The following is a 20,296-nucleotide window of genomic DNA, read 5'->3' as shown; positions in this document are numbered from 1 at the left end:
TGTTCGTGATGCCTCCTCAACATAGTTAATGAAGTCCAGAAACTCTGACGCGGATCTTAGAGTATTTTTCGAACTGTCCCAGGCAGTGAACACTAGTAGAGGAATGCTTATTTCGATCGTCTCCTTAAATGAAATTTACTATGTCATTAGGAATCGGCCAACAGTTAAACAATATAAAATGGATAAAAATGTAAAATATTATAAAAGGATTAAATGATTCCCGAATTAAGAATTGATTACTATGTTATACATGAGAAGTCCCTACCTTATTTTGGCCCGTGTATCCAAACATCAGCGTTCTAACAAAGTAACAGACATGCGCGTGTTGCAGTAAACATTTTACGCTGAACGCTCCCTTCTTTAACACTTGTTTGTCAGCAGTAAAATATGAGCCCACGCTCTGAAATACATTTGTGAGTCTTCACCAACTGCCATTAGCCCACATTATTCAAACTAACCCTCAATCCAAGAATTATTGTTCTTGGGTATGATTAAAGATGGCATATACGTACACTTTCTGCCTCATTGAAAAATTAATGTGGAAATAAGGTTGACATTACCTTATTATTTCCAATGTCCGTTTCAAAGCTGGCAATACACGAGCAAGACTGTTGATAAATAAGCGTCAAGAAATCATCGACTGTCTCTGGTAAAGGTGTTTGTGCAACTAAGAAGCGGTTTTTCGTCCTATGACCCTGTTGAGTAGATAATGTGCACGGAATGATTCAGCGAATACTTATCATATATTACCTTACTTTGATTCTTATTGAATAAGAATGCGCGGAGTGAGCTTAACTGTCTTAGCATGCAACCTTATTGGCTGATACATTGGCAACGCAAATCTGACGCAGGGAGTGTGTATCGGATGATTGGGAGTATGTGGACCTTTAAAACACCCGCGAAAGGTGAAATTCTTAATGATTAAGTCTAGTACTTAATTATTGCCAATTTTATTGGCTTAAAATGGAGGTTGTATTCTAAAAGACAAAAAAACAAAACAAATTGGCAATTGGAAACAGACATGTTTTTACCTGACTACAAATAAAATAGATTAGATTAGATTGTTCGTGAAACCGGTCGCTGGTTTACCACGACTGTGTTTGCAAATATTTTCCCAGCGTTCAAACTTCTGTTACTCACGTTTATAAAAACAGCATTAATGTAATCAGATCCGCCCTCTTTGCTGCATTTATTCAGCCGGGATCTGTTCTCGTCACCTATATTGTATTAAACAACACTGCTATCATTATGTTTGCTTTGATATTATTCCAGCTTTTGTATGTGTAGGATTACTATGTTACAACTTATGTCTTTAAGACGATACATTTTAATGATAAACAACATTTAATACATACAACGTCTTTCAACGCGTATATTTCAACGCTTATTGTTTATGACATCCCGTAAAATGTTATTACATTAGTTGCTTATTAAAATAAAATAAAATATTTATATGAAATAATTTATATATATATAAGGACCTAAGTTCTTGATGGCGACGTCCTTTATGATATAAAACTGAAAATTCTGCACAGATTTTAAGTTTGCAACATGTCAATAGTGTTTTTATATGCTTTGGGATGGTGTATACAGATTCATCCGTGAACTTACAATTATATTTCACTGTTTCTTACGCAGAAAATAACAGCTTGATATTTGTCACTGTGTTAAATTTTATCCAGTTTGACGTTTGAATATTACGCCAGCGTTCACAACGCTGGAACATTTCTTCGGCGTCAATTCCAAAATGCCGCTACGTTCTCGTTTCCATTGTCTCGTGATTTGCTCAGAAAACTATAATTAGCCGTTATTTTTATATCCCTTTAAGTCCTTTTATGAACAAATACCAAAACCATATCTGTTTCAATGTAAGATGGCACAACAGTTCACCCCAAGATAATCCAAGAGTAAATAGCAACGTGTAAACATTCCTTTGGAAACAAACAATTTTCCTCTATATAATGATCAAATATACCACAAAACCTTCTACCTGGAATGTCAGCATTTGCTCTGTTTTTGCCCTTGAGTTTTTTTGTTTCTTTCAATTGCTTCAGATTCTTCCTCTGAATATTGTCCTGCAGTGAACTGGATTTGCTGTAATGCAGCAAAAATAAGTTTTTAAAATCTCAATTACTCAGGGACAAATGTAACAGCCGAACATGGTAATATTGACACATGACTGAGTTAACTTTAGTATAAAAAAACGGTTACAAATATTGTAGAAGTCAGCTAAAAAGAGTTGAATAAGGAAGCGGAGAGGAGATCGATTTGAAACATGTTTTATGCCAATAAACAATATTATTATAGTGGTTCGGTTGGTTACTAGGTTTCTTGCTATATGTTCCTTTACATTTCATTACTTGTACCTGAAACATTTTCGCCTTAACAGTGTCACTTAGACTGTCCACGAATTGCTGATAACGCTCCCCTTTCACCGGGTTACAGTCCAACGTCAGTGAATAAACAAGAGCTCTATGCAGAAACTGTTACTGTCCCTGCGAATAAAAATGATCTTTTCAATAATTAAGTCAATTATTTCAAAAACTATACTGTTTCGAGATTTTGTTTTATTCGTAACGTGCGCATGCAGACCACTGGAAAATAATATATTTTAGACAAATTTAGTGTTTCCGTTGTTCCATATGAAAATATGATATGGTGATTACGGTATTCGACGATAGATTCCAGTGTTTGGACTATGCTGGACCTGTTCTGGTGCATGCTGAGCATACTTACTGATAACGTCAATATGTATATAAAAAAACTACAGGACAAACTACAAGCTCAGTAGCCAAAAGTTTAAACATAAAGTCAGAGTTCACATACTGATTTACGCCAATACTTTACTACGATAGATACGAGTGTTTGAGTCTTGTTGGGTCTGTTCTGATGCATGTTAAATACACATACTGATTTACGCCAATACTTTACTACGATAGATACGAGTGTTTGAGTCTTATTGGGTCTGTTCTGACGCATGTTAAATACACATACTGATTTACTCCAATACTTTACTACGATAGATACGAGTGTTTGAGTCTTATTGAGTCTGTTCTGACGCATGTTAAATACACATACTGATTTACGCAAGTACTTTACTACGATAGATACGGGTGTTTGAGTCTTATTGGGTCTGTTCTGACGCATGTTAAATGTTTTACGCAAGTACTTTACTGCGAAAGATGCCAGGTTTTGAATTATTGTTAAGTCTATTCTGGCGCATGTTAAACACACATGTTGATTAACGTCAACATTTTACTACGACAGCTAACAGTGTTTGAATCATGCTGGATATACTGATTCATATCAACAATATAATGCGATTGATACCAGAGCTTGGATAATATTGTGCCTGTTCTGAAGCATATAGATTACAAAAACTAATTTGCGCCAAAACTATACTGCGATATATTCCAGTTTTTGAGACATGCTGCGTCTATTCTGGCGCGTGGTGACCAGACATGCTGATTAGCGTCAACACTATACTGCGATAGATACCAGTTTTTGAGTCATGCTGCGTCTACTCTGGCGCGTGTTGAACAGACATGCTGATTAGCGTCAACACTATACTGTGATAGACACCAGTTTTTGAGTCATGCTGCGTCTATTCTGGCGTGTGTTGAACAGACATGCTGATTGGTGTCAACACTATACTACGATAGACACCGTTTTTTTGAGTCATGCTGCGTCTATTCTGGCGCGTGTTGAACACACATGCTGATTAGCGTCAACACTATACTGCGATAGACACCACAAATGTTGATTAACGTTGACTGCGATAAATAACAGTGTTTGAATCATAACGGGTCAATTCTGACGCATGTTGAGTACACATACTGATTGATTTTTATGCGAAAAGCTACAGAAACAACCTCAGGAGCAAAACGTATAAACATAAACCCGGTTTAATGGCACTGGGTAAACGCCAAAGACATAGAACATAAAATCGCAAACAAGAAACATGGAAGAACAGCCCAAAACTCCACAAACAGCACAGTGCATACATACTACATATGTAAAAACTAGGTATGTTTATCAAGGATTGTTAGGTACCGCCTTGGACACAATATACTAGAATCGATACCAGTGACTGGATCATGTTGGGGCTGTTATGTCGCATGTTGAATACACATGCCCATGTGTGTCTGGACCATGTTGGACCTGTTCTGTTGCCTGTTCAGTGCATATGCTTAGTTACGTCAACACTCTACTACGATATTTACCAGAGTTTGGATCATGTTTGGCCTGTTTTGGCGCATGTTGAGCACACATCCGGGGACGTCAATGCTTCCTTCCGCTTCTCCTTCCTTTGTCAAAATGTCGAGAGCAATATATGTGCCGGTTCGTCCAACGCCCGCACTGGAGACAAAAAAGCATTAAAAAAGGTTGGCAGATTTTATATTGATTGAACAACACAAACCGTGTCATCAGTTAGGCGTGTTAAATATGTGTGTCAGGTTAATATGTTTTGATAAAATAAATCTTCAATAATGGTGTTCCTCTTCATATGTCAATCACACTTTATCATGTCATAAACGGCAAAATCCTGAACCTGAAGAAAAATTGCCAATTAGGTTTGTGAGAGAAAAACATTAACGCTCTCACCAGCCATTATCTGGAATAATTAAAACCCATAATGAAATTGAAACATTAAATACAACTATACTCATGGTTTATTTCTTGAATTTCTAGTACATGCAATGGATCACTGTCGGACCATTCAGCTTTGTCGAACAGTTTAGGACATTGCATTATGCTTATGAATTAGTTCTTCAGACTTTAGTACCTGCAGTGTACCACTGTCGGACCACTCAGCTTTGTCGAACAGTTTAGGACCAACTGCCGGAACTCTATCAAAGAGGTAACATCTTCCGGGACACCTCTGTCAGGCCAGCACGTGAAATGAAAATGGTGAAGCATTCTCTCCTCGGATTTCTAGAAAAACGTATGAGAATGTCATTATCACATATATCCTTTTATCATCATATGCAAAGCTTGCAATAATGCACCTGACTTCAATCGTTTACATGTTTGTTAGCATGGGAAGCTAACATGAATACCAAGAAACAAAACAACGAAAGATAATTGGTGGTTTCGATAATCAATACCAAGAAACAAAATTCGTTTTGTCGACATTTTTGACCGTTTTCAACAGTATTCAATTATTACTGACGCTGTTTTAGGCTGCCTTTGCGCAACAGTGTTTTGGCATTGCTACCCTGATTATGTTTATGAGCTTGCAGGTACTGACTGTGTCGATTTGGTTACAATGATTAAAATTTAGCGTGTATTTGAGTTAACATGACGACAACCTGGCATTTAATGGTATTGGATAGTTGATAGTTGTTTTTGTTTGTACCGATATGTATGCATTTGCTCAATGCTCCGTGTGCAACTAACAGCAGGTTTTGGGATATTGAGCTTGTGGCTTTACATCATGATATACTTTAATTTAAATTGATAGCAAAATTATGAGGCAATATAAACTGTTAGTTGTATTAAATTGCAGCAATATAAACGGATCCGGTTGATTCAAGGTTGCTGATCTGATTAACGTATACTTCTGTTGTATTTCACAATTATCAAATCAAGTTTGAAACGGATATTGATATAGAAATCATTTGAATATATCGCATACAATCCCAACAAGCGTCCGTTTCAACTCACCTGAGCAGGATAGAAACCCGGATCTTATCTTCAATGTAGATTTTATAAGTGTATAAGTATATAAATTAATTTCATGCCGGCTTAACCTGTTAAAGATGTTTCTAAGTTGTGATGAAATATTAATAAATCATAAGAATAACTCACATTTTTAAAGGAAATCAGTGGCCTAAATGTATATAAAAACTCTTGATGACAAGCTAAACTAGGAAGCGCCGCAGGGCAAGCGCTTGTCTGCTTTTATACACTCAAAGAGGGGCATAAAACCACAAATAGTAATTCTGAATTATGGACTTTTCTGTACATGTGGGTATTGTCTCTCGTACCACGGGTTCAAAGTTTCCTGAATATTGTGGATGGTTTATAAATTCTGGCCTAGTTTTCGCTTAAAGATAACGACAATCACAGAGCTTGGCCTTGTAGTATTTATTGTATTTTATTCTTGCTTATATTATTTGAATTGTTTTAATGTAGTTGATCCTTTTAGTTAATAAAAAGTATTATACTAAGTTCTAGCTAGACCAAAAAACACTTATGAAAACCTTTAATACCGCAAACCTGAGATATTTGAAATGTTCGTCTTGTAAATTCAGCATACGAATCCTCTGACAGACAAGTAACAGTAAAGTTTCCGTAACGAGAAGACGAACGAACATTCGGCCAATATTGGTCACATTTTTCTTTCTGTAAATTTAATTACAAACATATTTAACTATGCCACTTTAGGATATACATCGCCTTTAATAATGGAGGTTACTTTTTTTATTTTTGTAATGTATGATGAAACATTCCAATAACATTGATAATTTGTGTCTTTAAACATGTACACCTTTCTTTACCAATTACACTGATGAATTCCGTGAAAAACTTGTACAACATGTGTCGCATTTTGTTCATTATGTTTAGACATGAATCGAAGGATACCTTTTCTTCAATTAAATTTGTAACCATGACGACCTTTTCAACTTTCTGCTGCCAGATCATTTCCCAAAACAATCCAAAGTCTCCAAGTTGCTTTGACATCGGACCTTTGAATAAACAAATACTATTTAGAATGTTTTATTATAAGAAACACATGAGTTCATGACAGTTCAAACATCACGTCCAAAGGAAAGAAATTCAATGTCGACTGGTAAGCGCAATGCTAAGCACACTTGCTTCTCATTATGGCGTTCCAGGACGGTTTCAATTCCCGACCTGCTTGTATTTGAGTTTGGTTTGTAGTCACAAGTCGGACTAAAAAAATATCCGGGTACTCCGGTTACCCCACAACACAAGTACACACTTTAGCGTAACATCATGCCAATGAGTGAATAAAATTGAAACGATATAATCTCTGAACAATAGCAATTTCTTTGTTCTGTATGTGTCATGTTTTTATATGACAGCTTCAATATCATCCAAACGTGACTTCGTTGGGTCCATACTCACTAAGTTCCTGCGTCTGAGTTTCAGACTCGACAACACAAAACAAAAAAAAACTATAGCAACAAGCCCGGTTATCGAAATTAGAAAAACACACCTTCTCTTGAGAGACACAAGACTTATTAAAGTACAAATTTTCTTTCAATCGTATTTTTTTATTTTTAGAGCAGTGTTGGTTAAAATTCGTGAACATATTCCAAATGACAGGTTTAACCATATATTATTAATATTATATCCTAATCGAAATGATCAAATAGTTTTCATCACATTAATAGGTTCACATGTCTGAGTATCAAACTAAATGAATATGGGCCCTCTTTTACCAAACGCCACTTACCTAGAGTTGCAATATATTCATTTCTTTTCTTGAAACCCTTAAATAAAATATACCAATTGTTTAAAACGGACAACTAAAACTCTAATTTCGATTACTTATAAGAATAATACGTACTTAACTGATAAAACAAAACGAAATACGACTGAAAGTAATGAAAACTAAAACATATGAATTTAAATCAAAGTGATCAATAAGTAAAACATACATCAATAAAGCTTGCGTTTATGTAATCAGATTCACTGTACCAAACCTTCACCCGTGAGTCGTCATCTGCAAATATTCAAATGATAGTTTCGTATTAAAAATCTGTTTTGGACTATAAGAATGAAAACTAAGGAGACATTACCAGAAGCCAAACTACTTATTTCACAATTAGCTTCTTTAGATAAGAGCCACCGAATACAAGGCCAGACTACTTATATAACATTTAGCTTCTTTAGATTAGAGCCACCATGTACAAGGCCAGACTTCTTATTCAACGATGACCTTGGTAGACCACAGCCAAGAAGGCCAGACTACTTATTCAACAATGACCTTGATAGATTACATCTAACAAGTACAAGACCAGACTACTTATTCAACAATGACCTTGATAGATTACATCTAACAAGTACAAGACCAGACTACTTATTCAACAATGACCTTCTTTACATAAGAGCCACCATGTACTATGCCAAGATCCTACTGAACAATGACTTTGTTTTGAGTAGTGCCTTGAGTATGGTCAAACTACTTATTTAACAATGACCCCGATTAGATTAGAGCCACCGTGTACAATGCTAGACTACGTTTGTTCCAATTTGCTTGTTTAGATTACACCCATAGAGTGCAAGGTCAGAATACTTTTTTTATCAATGACCTTCTTTAGATTAGTTCCACCATGTACAATGCCAGAATCCTTTTTTGACAATGATATTCTTTGGATAAGAATCACCATGTACATTGCCAAACTTCATTTTTACATTAAGCATATTCAAATTAGAGCCAAATGTACAGGTTCAGACAACTCATTTAACAATGATCATATTTATATTAGAACCACCATGTACATAATTACTAAATAGAGAATGGGGGTAAACAAAGTTTCAAGCGCGCAACCGAACACTTACTGATAAATTTGAAAGGATAATATCCCTATATCACACGTCTGACAATACAACTATGAGACTATATTGTAACAACAGAATCTATATGTTTGCGTTCAATAAGTATGCCATGCTGAATAATAACTATATGTCCTTTTAAAGTTTGTCATACGCATCAAACAACAAATTTCACTCACACGGGTAAATTCCTTTATATCTGTTTCGTGACATATTGCTGGCCTTTTGAGAATCTTCAAACGGTTTAGTAAGACCGTATGGGAATCTCTGTAACAAAAGAAACACATGTATATAATAAACCTTCGTAAAAAAGAACAAATAATGCAACATTACTGTCTTCGGATAGGAGACATTTCGTGTACGTTCAATTTGGTTAAATCTCTTTCCCTATCTTGATGATTTCAACGCTAGTTGATCATTGTATTATTGAGCATGTAAACTATGAGTTATCTCGGGCAACGCATTTAAAAGTTATCAGAAAAAAACATTTAAATTTGTGTCAACCCTCTAATGAAGTCATGTTTTTGCTTTGTAAATCCGTATTTTTGTTGTTGTTTCAATAAATAGCCCTCAAGAATGTTTAAAACTCATTCAATTTAATTCTTTTTCAAAACGTTTGTCTTTACCAAATTACCTCAAATTCATCCACATACGAGCATTTCGTTTTTGCTGTAACATACGCAGGTAACTCCTCAACTTTAACTTTGATTTTGTTAACCTCATTCGCATTGTTGTAATACGCTCCTCCATTTTCTTCAAACCTAATAGCATTTTCCCGTGCAATAGCGTCCTCGTCATCTGAAAATAACTCAATGCTTCATATTAGCGGAAGTCTTATGGCCTATCTAAATCAAATGCTGATCTAATATTCATTTTCAAACATTCATCTTGATCTGTAAAACAAGTCATTGTCAACCGGAGTCCGATTGGTTGTACGATTAATGTATAATAAGTAGGAAAACGTGCAGCGGAATGCGTTTTATATGGAATGAACATAAATCATACCAATTCGCCTAACGTCAAAGCAGTCTTATGAATGCAGCCGTATTATGACACAGGACCCATGGTTAGTTTAACAGGAGTATAACGTAAGATATAACAGTACGCATATTTCGAAGCAATTTTTCAACAGAAAGATCGCCCTTAGAATATAACTTATGAGCATAACTGTAAACATGCTACAAACCGTAGCATGTTTAATATTGTCCTCAGAATAAAACTTATGAGCATAACACTAAACATGCAATAAACCTTACCAAGTTCAAGATGGTTGTCAGAATATAAGAATAATACTTAACATGAAATAACCAAGTTCAAAATAGTCCCCAGAATATAACTTTTGTGCATAACACATGCAATAAACCTGACCAAGTTCGAGATTGCCATCAGTATATAACATATCAGCATAACACTTAACATGCAAAAGCCTTACCCAGTTCAAAATTGTCCTCAGTATATAATTTATGAGCATAAAACTTAACATGCAATAAACCTTACACAGTTTTAGATTGTCCTCAGTATATCATTTATGAGCATAACACTTAACATGCAATAAACCTAACACAGTTTAAGATTGTCCTCACTCTTTAATTCATGACATAACACTTAACATGCAATAAACCTTACATAGTTTAAGATTTTCCTCAGTATATAACTCATGAGCATAATACTAAACATGCAATAAACCTTACCCATTTCAAGATTGTCGTCAGTGATAATACTTTCGGCGCTAATTTTCTTCTCTGGCGGAGTTTGATTGGAAATAACGGTAACATGTGGGAGACCCTCAGCAGTATTCACATAAATAACATCGGGTTGAACAACTGCTAAAATATATGAATACGTTACACGTACAATAAACAAAACATTCATTTTGTCTATAGACATATACTGATCTATTACGAAAACTATGTAAAAGCATAAATATGTCTTTCATATATCGCAATAAATTTAGGTTAGTAAACGAAAAGTCTCTTATTGTGCTTACTGGTTTTATTCACAGTCGTATAGACCGATGATGAATCCACCTGCTGTTCGTCATTTTGATCAGTAGTAAACGCTTTTGTTTCATCGTTACTATTTTGAGCACGCCTGAAAAGTGTTATACATGTACCATTTTAAATTAAGAAGGTAACAGACATGTTTTGCTTCGTACCAAGCTGCCCAAATCGGCCGCATGTAAATGCGATTAGCGATTACGTCATCGCTTGTATTTTCTCTTGGTTGTTTATTTCTAGCATCAGGCCAACGAAAGTGATAAGAACATTTCTTTAAATAGTTTTTACATTCTTTATTGAAAATACAATAAAAAATTACAAGCATGATAATATTATAGATTTAGGCTTGAAATGTACCTTTTCCTTTTAAAAATGAATGCGATTACGGCAAAGGTTGCTAGCATTGCTAACACACCACCACCAACACCTCCACCAAGAGCGACTACTCTCGAGCTACTGGTAATCTGTTTTTCATCTAGTAACAAAAAGAAATATAAATCATTTCTCTTTTGAATATGTACATAGCTATGTGGTACCCTTTTATGGATAACGACCATGGGAGTTACAGGGACATAACTAGCTTAATTCATGACAGTGTGTACAAAATACATAAACAGTCGAACCGCGTTGGGTTCAACTCCCATGGATCGGCGAAAATACCTCGAGTCACAGAAACTACGAGCCAAGCGGGAATTCTTACATTTAGCATAAATAAATGGGTCCTTCTATTGGGGCACAATTTGCCCATCAGATGACACACTGTGTCTAATGTTGCTGTTTGATACATGTTCCGCACATGTGTCGAAATATGTGAATAGTTAAAGCGTATTCATTTACTTTTCATATTGATAGGACCTTACTGTTATTCAATTCAGGAAAAAGAGAACTGTCATGATGGGAACAGCAAACATTTTTTTGGTACTGCATGGATATGGTGATGACAAACAAGAAAATAAAAATCCGGTGACAAATTTTGTCTCGGGTTTGAATTCAAATTGTCAAAAATGCTAGTCTTGAAGATATGCAAAGTTGATAATACTCAAAATAACTTCAATAGATATTGATGTAACTCAATAATTGACTAAAAAGCGATACATTTATTTTGAATGTCAGCGAAGACAACGTATTGTCGCAAGATTGTACTGTCAGGAGTGAGGTTGTGCACACAGACTAGTTTAAACCCCCCGTAAATTTGCAGTTTACAGACCGTTCCAAGACGGTACCTGACAATCCTTGATAAACAACTCTATTTTTTATGCAGTATATATGTACTGTGTTGTTTGTGAAGTTTTGTGTTGTTGTTCCACGTTTCTGGTTTGTGATTGTTTGTTTTCGTGTTCTATGTCTTTGGCGTTGACCCTGTGCTATTAAACGGAGATTATATTTGATATTTCGACTACTGTGCTTTTTTCTATAGTTTTTCATATCAATATTGAAACTAAAAATCATACATAACATCTTGTCATAAAAACATAATACTATCATTTCGTTCATTGGTCCTTGTATTCCAGTTTATGTCCAGCACCCACAATATAAAACAAGTGCAAATCAATTTGATAATTATATCACATGGAAAAAGATGTGCACTGAGTGTCGCGAACGTAGTTACGTATAAACACTTTAAAGTGTCACGTAACATAAAAGTTATGTATGAAACACTTTAAAGTAGTAACAAAAATCAATAGTAGAATTCAAAGTTTATTTATAACAAAAAGCAAATACTTCATCATAATTATTAAATGTAGATGTACTTAGCTGGTGACAGTCGTGATAGCTGCTGGCTATTAGTCCAATTAGCTTGACAGTTCATGACTGTATAATACGTTCTTTTTGTATTTAACAAGAAATTAAATATGCACAACTGTCACGAGCTAGACAAAAAAGTGGTATATATGAACGCATGATTATAATGTTAGAGACAGTTGGGTTAGGCAAGGCAAGGAACGCGGCCTTGGGTCCTTAATGGACGGCAGTTAGGATGTGGGATTACCTTAAATGTCATGCTGTATTATATACTGATTATTATACTTAGAAAGAACGTTGAACAACAAAGAAATGACATTCGAACGGTTGTTGTTTAATAACTTAAAGACTTCCAACAAGTTAAGTGAACAGTAGCATTACGCGACACGAGACAAAATCTGTGAAAGATAAGCCTTGTATCGATTTCCATTCGGCATTAAGTTGTCAGCAAGACATGACGCGCATTCTATAAAGAGAATACTCCCAAGACCGTATTTTGTTTCTGATGTTATATTACTAAGCGACAACTGTTGCACTTGCAGCATTTTTGTCTATCAGTATCATTAACTCTATGACAAGTGTTTCTTTCAGGAGGTCACACTCACTTTTCATTTTAATCGGTACAAGTTCTGCATCCATTTCTTGCTGCTTTCTTCGGTGAACTTTCGATTTTTCATGAGAAAATTCATGTTGTATGCTTCATTGCATCGGACTTATGCATTTGTAATTTATATGAAGCTGTTTCGGGTTTTATTAAGCACGTGCACGGTTTCGACAAAACCGAAACTTGCTGACATGCTAATTAAGATTGTATTTTGAATATGCGTAAGCGAATGCTGTTAAATTCTAAGTCAGATTAATAACATGAAGTAAAATCTAAATTATTGAGAATGGCTCAACGCTAACGCTCGCTCCGACCAGTCGTTATCATTATGAATTTACGTAATGCCATCTTATTACAACATAGACAAATAGTTCGTGATGGCTATATTTAAAGATGCACTCTTACTCCCGAATTGATTTATCATAATTAATACAATTGTTTTAATACACAAAATAAATGATGACTACATGTCGTAATCAATGGTTTTTAGGAAGAGTACTGAGTTTAATTTGAAAGAAGGGTGCAGAAAACACTGTATTTCTACCTTATGAGACGATAGTAGATCCCAGTAAATATTTTAGCACTCACCAATCATTTAATATTTTTGCGTATTCAGCTATTCAATACGCAGCTACAATCTTGTTATCAGTAATTATTATTTTCCATAAATGTATTATTTAGGATTTAGTTAAAGGTTATTCACTCTAATTGAATGTTTGTTATACATGTATATGTATTGATTTTGAATAAGAGTGTCACTTTAAACTTGAAAAGTAAAATGTTTCCGGAACATCAGTTTATTATATTTCATGCAAAACCATGCACCATTTTATATATAAAGCCCCTTTACAACTAACTCTTATATTCACTTTCAAAGCATAAATAAGTCGAGGGAATGTTCGTATTTCTTGCGTGCATGTCGGCGCGCGAGATGTGCGAGTATGTGCTCACATGTTTTTGAGTGAGTCTCAAGGGATGGCCTGGCAGTGTTTCCAAGCTACACCGAAATCTTGCATTGACCGCTGAAACAATGTTTACACCACACTCTACATCAATTGTAAAAGCGGCAGATGCATACTGAAAAGATTCATGTATGTGAACAATCAGTGTAAACATGTTAATATATATGCTTTCTTTTCAGTTGGCACCGGAACATTAAAACATTCAATTAGTTGTGCATCTAGGAATGATATATGGTTCTTAAGTAAATGTTTATAACCTTTCTTAAAACTGTTATGTAACATGTGTAGGTATAGATTATCATCGCGACGTAAACAAATCTTACTTGTTCTTATACGCATGAAAGAGAATACGCATAAACGCAATTGTACACGGATCCGATAAGTTTATAAATCATTTATCAAAATACATCTAAACACATTTCGTTATAGAAACACATCTTTCCGTTTCATTTGCTTAACGCCGTTCTCTTTGCATTCAATTCTTCAAAATATCACAACTTAACGCCAACATAACGGCTACTAACATCAAAACAGCAGCAACGTTAACATTAACAGTGTTCGAAAGCGGTTTTTTGCACTAACTGACTACGCTGAAACCTGACATATCATTGTGGCCAGTTTTGAAAGAATTCGATTTATTTTTATTTTGTAGTTCAATTTTGACGGAGCAACGTAATCACCTACGAAAATTAATTTATGAAGTTGAATTGTGGTTTGTTAAGAGGAAGAGCTTTAATCAATGTTTATAAGTCAATGAAGATATTAGTGATGACGTTAAACCATTGATTCTTTTAGTTTAGTCTAAATGCAAAAATCGGTAAAATTGAAAAGTAGCTGGGAGAAAATGATTATGGTGGCTCTTACATCGCCTATTTAGTACTGTTTGCAAGCAAATATATTCTAGTCAATGTTTACAATATAACTTTAAAACCTTTTCTGAACTTAAGTGTTTATTTTGTCCAGTACTGTTCAGTTTGGATGCATTTGCTATAGTTCAAGAAAAGAAGCTAATATTATTATATTGTTATGCATTGCACTTGATCATATATCGGCAGGACAATGTGACCAGACACCGAGGTATATACACAAGTAGCGGCAATCTTAAAGTGTTATATAGACAACTTCTGCCTTAAATGCAGAAACAATAAAAAATGGTATTTTCATGAAAGGTATACATACTAGGGGGTAAGCATTGTCTCAATTTTTAAGTCATTGCGATGTGAAGGACCTAAGAAGGATGCTGAAAATATGATCTTATTAAAATGTAGTTCACATTGTAACACAGCTCTTTAAACACTAACAATTATTTTTAAATGTATTTATTCAGTTGAAATTAAAAGTATGTAAGAAAGTTACAAAAACAAAACCAAACAATATGTTTTTAGAATGCTGTTTATATTTATTTTGCAATTATCTGCTATTTTCTATTTTCAATGCTGCAAGACTAATTGACATACTCATTACCTTGTGGAGCTTTAGGACAAACAGCTGCTATGTAGCCAGCAGTGCAACCGTGGAGACACTCTCCATTTTCAGATGAACACATTGTGCCTATTGTAATTTGGATACAATGTTTGTCACATTCATTTTCGCACATTACTCCAAAGTAGTTTTCTGAACATCCTTTGGTACATACTCCAAGTATGTCACACACCTTGTCAACGCAAGTCTCACTGCAATGTTTGTTACAGTTCGGTCCATAGTTTAGATTTGAAACACACTCTAAACACTCTCCACTATATCGATTGCACTTGTAACATGAGTCTTGGCATCTCTGTTTGCAAAGCTTACCGAAGTAGCCGTCAGTGCATCCTTTTTTGCATTTACCCGAAACTGAATCGCATTCTCCTTCAATACACGTAACGCTACAATTAAAACAATAACCATGTTCGTTCGGATAGTATCCTTCTTCACATGCAACACACTTAGTACCATTTAATGACACTGTGCATGATATACAATGATGTAGTAATGAGCAGGGACAGCAAGACCCATTGTCTGGAAAATATTCGTCGCTGACACATTTATTACAGTTGTCAGATGAGGCGCACTTGCTTTGTTCGCAAACACATGATTGGCTTGGGTGAGTGTGTCCTGTGTTGCAAGTCAAACATTGTCCTGATTGCAAGCAATTGTAACAATTTTCAGAACAATTATGTTCACATATATGTCCAAACAAACCAGGCTTGCATGATTCACAGTTAGACGATTTTGAACAAGAATTACACGAGTCCAAACATTCATGGTCACAGTTATGTCCAAATTTGCCTAGAACACAAGTATTGCAATAAACGTCACTAAACAAACCACTCCGACATAAACATGTTCCATTTATTTTTGCACACTTAGAATCTAGACATCCTCTACCACAATCCTGTTGACATATATATCCATAATAACCTGGATCGCATGATGAGCAACTGCTCGAGCTCGCACATGTCTTGCAGTTTAATGGACATCTTGAGCATATATCACCGTTCATATAGAAGCCTTCTAGACATGCATCACAATCTGTTGAAAGCGTGCAGGTACATCCAGGATGTTTACACTTTTCACATCCAAACCAAAAAAAGTATCCAGGTTGACATTCGTCGCCTTGAACTGAAATATCAAAAACAAAAATATACAATGCAGTTAAAAGGCAATACTAAACATAACATGTACTCACAATGAAATAATAGAAATGTGATGTAATTAATGCCCATGTTTTATTACTATAAAGTGCCGTGTTTGAGGTAGAGAGCGAATGTCGTCCTAGAGCCGTATACCGCCCGCCCAGGTGAAAAAGTATAATACTAACTTAAACATTAACTCATTAAATCAGTATACAAACCGTTCCAACATGTGTCAATAATTAATAAATGTAAGCTTAGTACCATGATGTTTCATTAAGGGATGGGGGAGGCGGAGAGGGATGTGAATTTGTAATATATCATCGACGTCTGTTTTCAAAGAGTATTGCTAAGAATTCTAGAAGTAATATTAAGCAACGTTCTTGACGTTCATGTTTTATAATTGCTGTAAGCCTTACGCATTAAACAACTTGGAAATATATAATACTTTCTCTCGATCTGAATATTAAAGCAGACAAACAATTTATCCTGATGGTATATTTACTTAAGTCATTTTACACTTTACCTGAAAGAAGTAATCCAAACAGAACTCCGAATCCTATAGCTCCGATCATCTTGCAAATGAAAAAAAAAACACACTGAAATTCCTTAAATTGAGTGCATCATCTAGAGTTTAATTTTTTAATAACATCAAATACGTTTAAACTCTTCAAATGCTCGTCCGGAAGCTTCATGGGAAAAGAAGTAAATGTTAAATAAAAGTGTGTTTAAGTCACGCAAGTTTAAACAAGGAAAAAGATATTTGCATTTAATGAATCATTTTAAGGCTATGGAAAGTAATTTTTATTATCGGCAAACACTCTTGACAACAGGATACAACGCATTAACTTCTATTTCGTCCAAGGGTGACATACACACGGAACATTTCTTTCAAATAAAGATGAAATATCACTGGTTTCCAGACATTTACGCAAAAAATGGCTCATTAAAGGACAAAAACTGTTGGTTGTCAAAAGAGGTCCAACTGTAAGGATGCAGCTTTTAATAGCTCAACTAATATCCAAGTAAGGGGTAAGTAATTCAGTCAACGTTAATATTACAGTGTTATCTATTCTCAAATAATGCTCCCCCAAGTTTTGTTGTTGTGATAAAAATTATGGCCTTGACATTAAATATGTTATTAATACCTTCACGCATAACGGTTGGATTAAAAAAAAAACATTCTTAATTGTTATATTATTATTCATTTAATATTGACTAGACCTTAGCACCAGAAATACACCAGTGACTGTGACTAAGTGATGAGGGTGTAACATTTTAAAAGTTACATTATTATTATTATTGAGCGAGTCGTTTAAAAAGTTCACTGCAGATTGTTCAAGGTGATTCTTCTACAAGAGTATTATTTAATCAAAAGTTTAATCATTGAGCGAGTCGTTTGGAAAGTTCACTTCAGATTGTTCAAAGTGATTCCTTCTTAAAGACTATTACTTAAACAAAAGTTTAATCATTGAGCGAGTCGTTTGGAAAGTTCACTGCAGATTGTTCAAGGTGATTCCTTCTACAAGACTATTACTTAAACAAAAGTTTCATCATTGAGCGAGTCGGTTGGAAAGTTCACTGCAGATTGTTCAAAGTGATTCCTTCTACAAGACTATTATTTAATCAAAAGTTCCATCATTGAGCGAGTCGTTTGGAAAGTTCACTGCAGATTGTTCAAAGTGATTCCTTCTTCAAGATTATTACTACAACAAAAGTTCCATCATTGAGCGAGTCGTTTGGAAAGTTCACTGCAGATTGTTCAAAGTGATTCCTTCTACAAGAGTATTACTTCAACAAAAGTTCCATCATTGAGCGAGTCGATTGGAAAGTTCATTTCAGATTGTTCAAAGTGATTCCTTCTACAAGAATATTACTTAAACAAAAGTTTCATCATTGAGCGAGTCGATTGGAAAGTTCACTGCAGATTGTTCAATGAGATACTTCTACAAGAGTATTACTTAAACAAAAGTTTCATCATTGAGCGAGTCGGTTGGAAAGTTCACTGCAGATTGTTCAGGGTGATTCCTTCTTCAAGAGTTTTACTTAAACAAAAGTTCCATCACTGAGCGAGTCGATTGGAAAGTTCACTGCAGATTGTTAAAGGTGATTCCTTCTACAAGAATATTATTTAAACAAAAGTTTCATCATTGAGCGAGTCGATTGGAAAGTTCACTGCAGATTGTTCAAGGTGTTTCCTTCTACAAGAATATTACTTAAACAAAAGTTCCATCATTGAGCGAGTCGATTGGAAAGTTCACTGCAGATTGTTCAAAGTGATTCCTTCTACAAGAGTATTACTTAAACAAAAGTTTCATCATTGAGCTAGTCGATTGGAAAGTTCACTGCAGATTGTTCAAGGTGATTCCTTCTACAAGACTATTACTTAAACAAAAGTTCCATAATTGAGCGAGTCGATTGGAAAGTTCACTGCAGATTGTTCAAGGTGATTCCTTCTACAAGAGTATTACTTAAACAAAAGTTCCATCATTGAGCGAGTCGATTGGAAAGTTCACTGCAGATTGTTCAAGGTGATTCCTTCTACAAGAATATTACTTAAACAAAAGTTTCATCATTGAGCGAGTCGATTGGAAAGTTCACTGCAGATTGTTCAAGGTGATTCCTTCTACAAGAGTATTACTTAAACAAAAGTTCCATCAACGAGCGAGTCGTTTGGAAAGTTCACTGCAGATTGTTCAAGGTGATTCCTTCTACAAGAGTATTACTTAAACAAAAGTTTCATCATTGAGCGAGTCGGTTGGAAAGTTCACTGCAGATTGTTCAGGGTGATTCCTTTTTCAAGAGTTTTACTTAAACAAAAGTTCCATCACTGAGCGAGTCGATTGGAAATTTCACTGCAGATTGTTCAAGGTGAATACTTCTACAAGAGTATTACTTAAACAAAAGTTTCATCATTGAGCGAGTCGATTGGAAAGTTCACTGCAGATTGTTAAAGGTGATTCCTTCTACAAGAATATTACTTAAACAAAAGTTTCATCATTGAGCGAGTCGTTTGGAAAGTTCACTGCAGATTGTTCAAAGTGATTCATTCTACAAGAGTATTACTTAAACAAAAGTTCCATCATTGAGCGAGTCGTTTGGAAAGTTCACTGCAGATTGTTCAAAGTGATTCCTTCTGAAAGACTATAACTTAAACAAAAGTTCCATCATTTAGCGAGTCGTTTGGAAAGTTTACTGCAAATTGTTAAAGGTGATACTTCTACAAGAATATTACTTAAACAAAAGTTTCATCATTGAGCGAGTCGATTGGAAAGTTCACTGCAGATTGTTCAATGAGATACTTCTACAAGAGTATTACTTAAACAAAAGTTTCATCATTGAGCGAGTCGATTGGAAAGTTCACTGCAGATTGTTCAAGGTGATTCCTTCTACAAGAATATTACTTAAACAAAAGTTCCATCATTGAGCGAGTCGTTTGGAAAGTTCACTGCAGATTGTTCAAAGTGATTCCTTCTAAAAGACTTTTACTTAAACAAAAGTTCCATCATAGAACGAGTCGCTTGGAAAGTTCACTGCAGATTGTTCAAAGTGATTCCTTCTACAAGAGTATTACTTAAACAAAAGTTCCATCAATGAGCGAGTCGTTTGGAAAGTTCACTGCAGATTGTTCAATGAGATTACTTCTACAAGAGTATTACTTAAACAAAAGTTTCATCATTGAGCGAGTCGGTTGGAAAGTTCACTGCAGATTGTTCAGGGTGATTCCTTCTTCAAGAGTTTTACTTAAACAAAAGTTCCATCACTGAGCGAGTCGATTGGAAAGTTCACTGCAGATTGTTAAAGGTGATTCCTTCTACAAGAATATTACTTAACAAAAGTTCCATCATT

At 35.0% G+C, this 20,296-nt stretch overlaps 1 protein-coding gene across 1 annotated transcript; it reads right to left on the bottom strand.

The window, feature by feature from the left end:
* Positions 1-353: 353 nt before the first annotated feature.
* On the bottom strand, positions 354-17,193 carry LOC128205414 (receptor-type tyrosine-protein phosphatase mu-like). The gene is made up of 18 exons (XM_052907019.1): positions 16,974-17,193; positions 15,300-16,436; positions 10,884-11,001; positions 10,517-10,620; positions 10,221-10,355; positions 9,164-9,327; positions 8,709-8,796; positions 7,632-7,696; positions 7,427-7,463; positions 6,589-6,692; positions 6,223-6,348; positions 4,787-4,935; positions 4,224-4,359; positions 2,367-2,495; positions 1,991-2,094; positions 1,141-1,217; positions 561-608; positions 354-400 (listed from the first exon to the last, which is right to left on the bottom strand). Exons 1-14 carry the CDS (start codon positions 17,020-17,022, stop codon positions 2,487-2,489), a joined length of 2,421 nt encoding a protein of 806 aa, XP_052762979.1. The 5' UTR covers positions 17,023-17,193; the 3' UTR covers positions 354-400; positions 561-608; positions 1,141-1,217; positions 1,991-2,094; positions 2,367-2,486.
* Positions 17,194-20,296: the final 3,103 nt, after the last annotated feature.

This window comes from Mya arenaria, chromosome 10 (assembly GCF_026914265.1).
Source record: "Mya arenaria isolate MELC-2E11 chromosome 10, ASM2691426v1".
In the NCBI taxonomy this organism is placed as follows: Eukaryota; Metazoa; Mollusca; class Bivalvia; order Myida; family Myidae; genus Mya; species Mya arenaria.
This window is presented reverse-complemented; position numbering and strand designations above follow the sequence as displayed.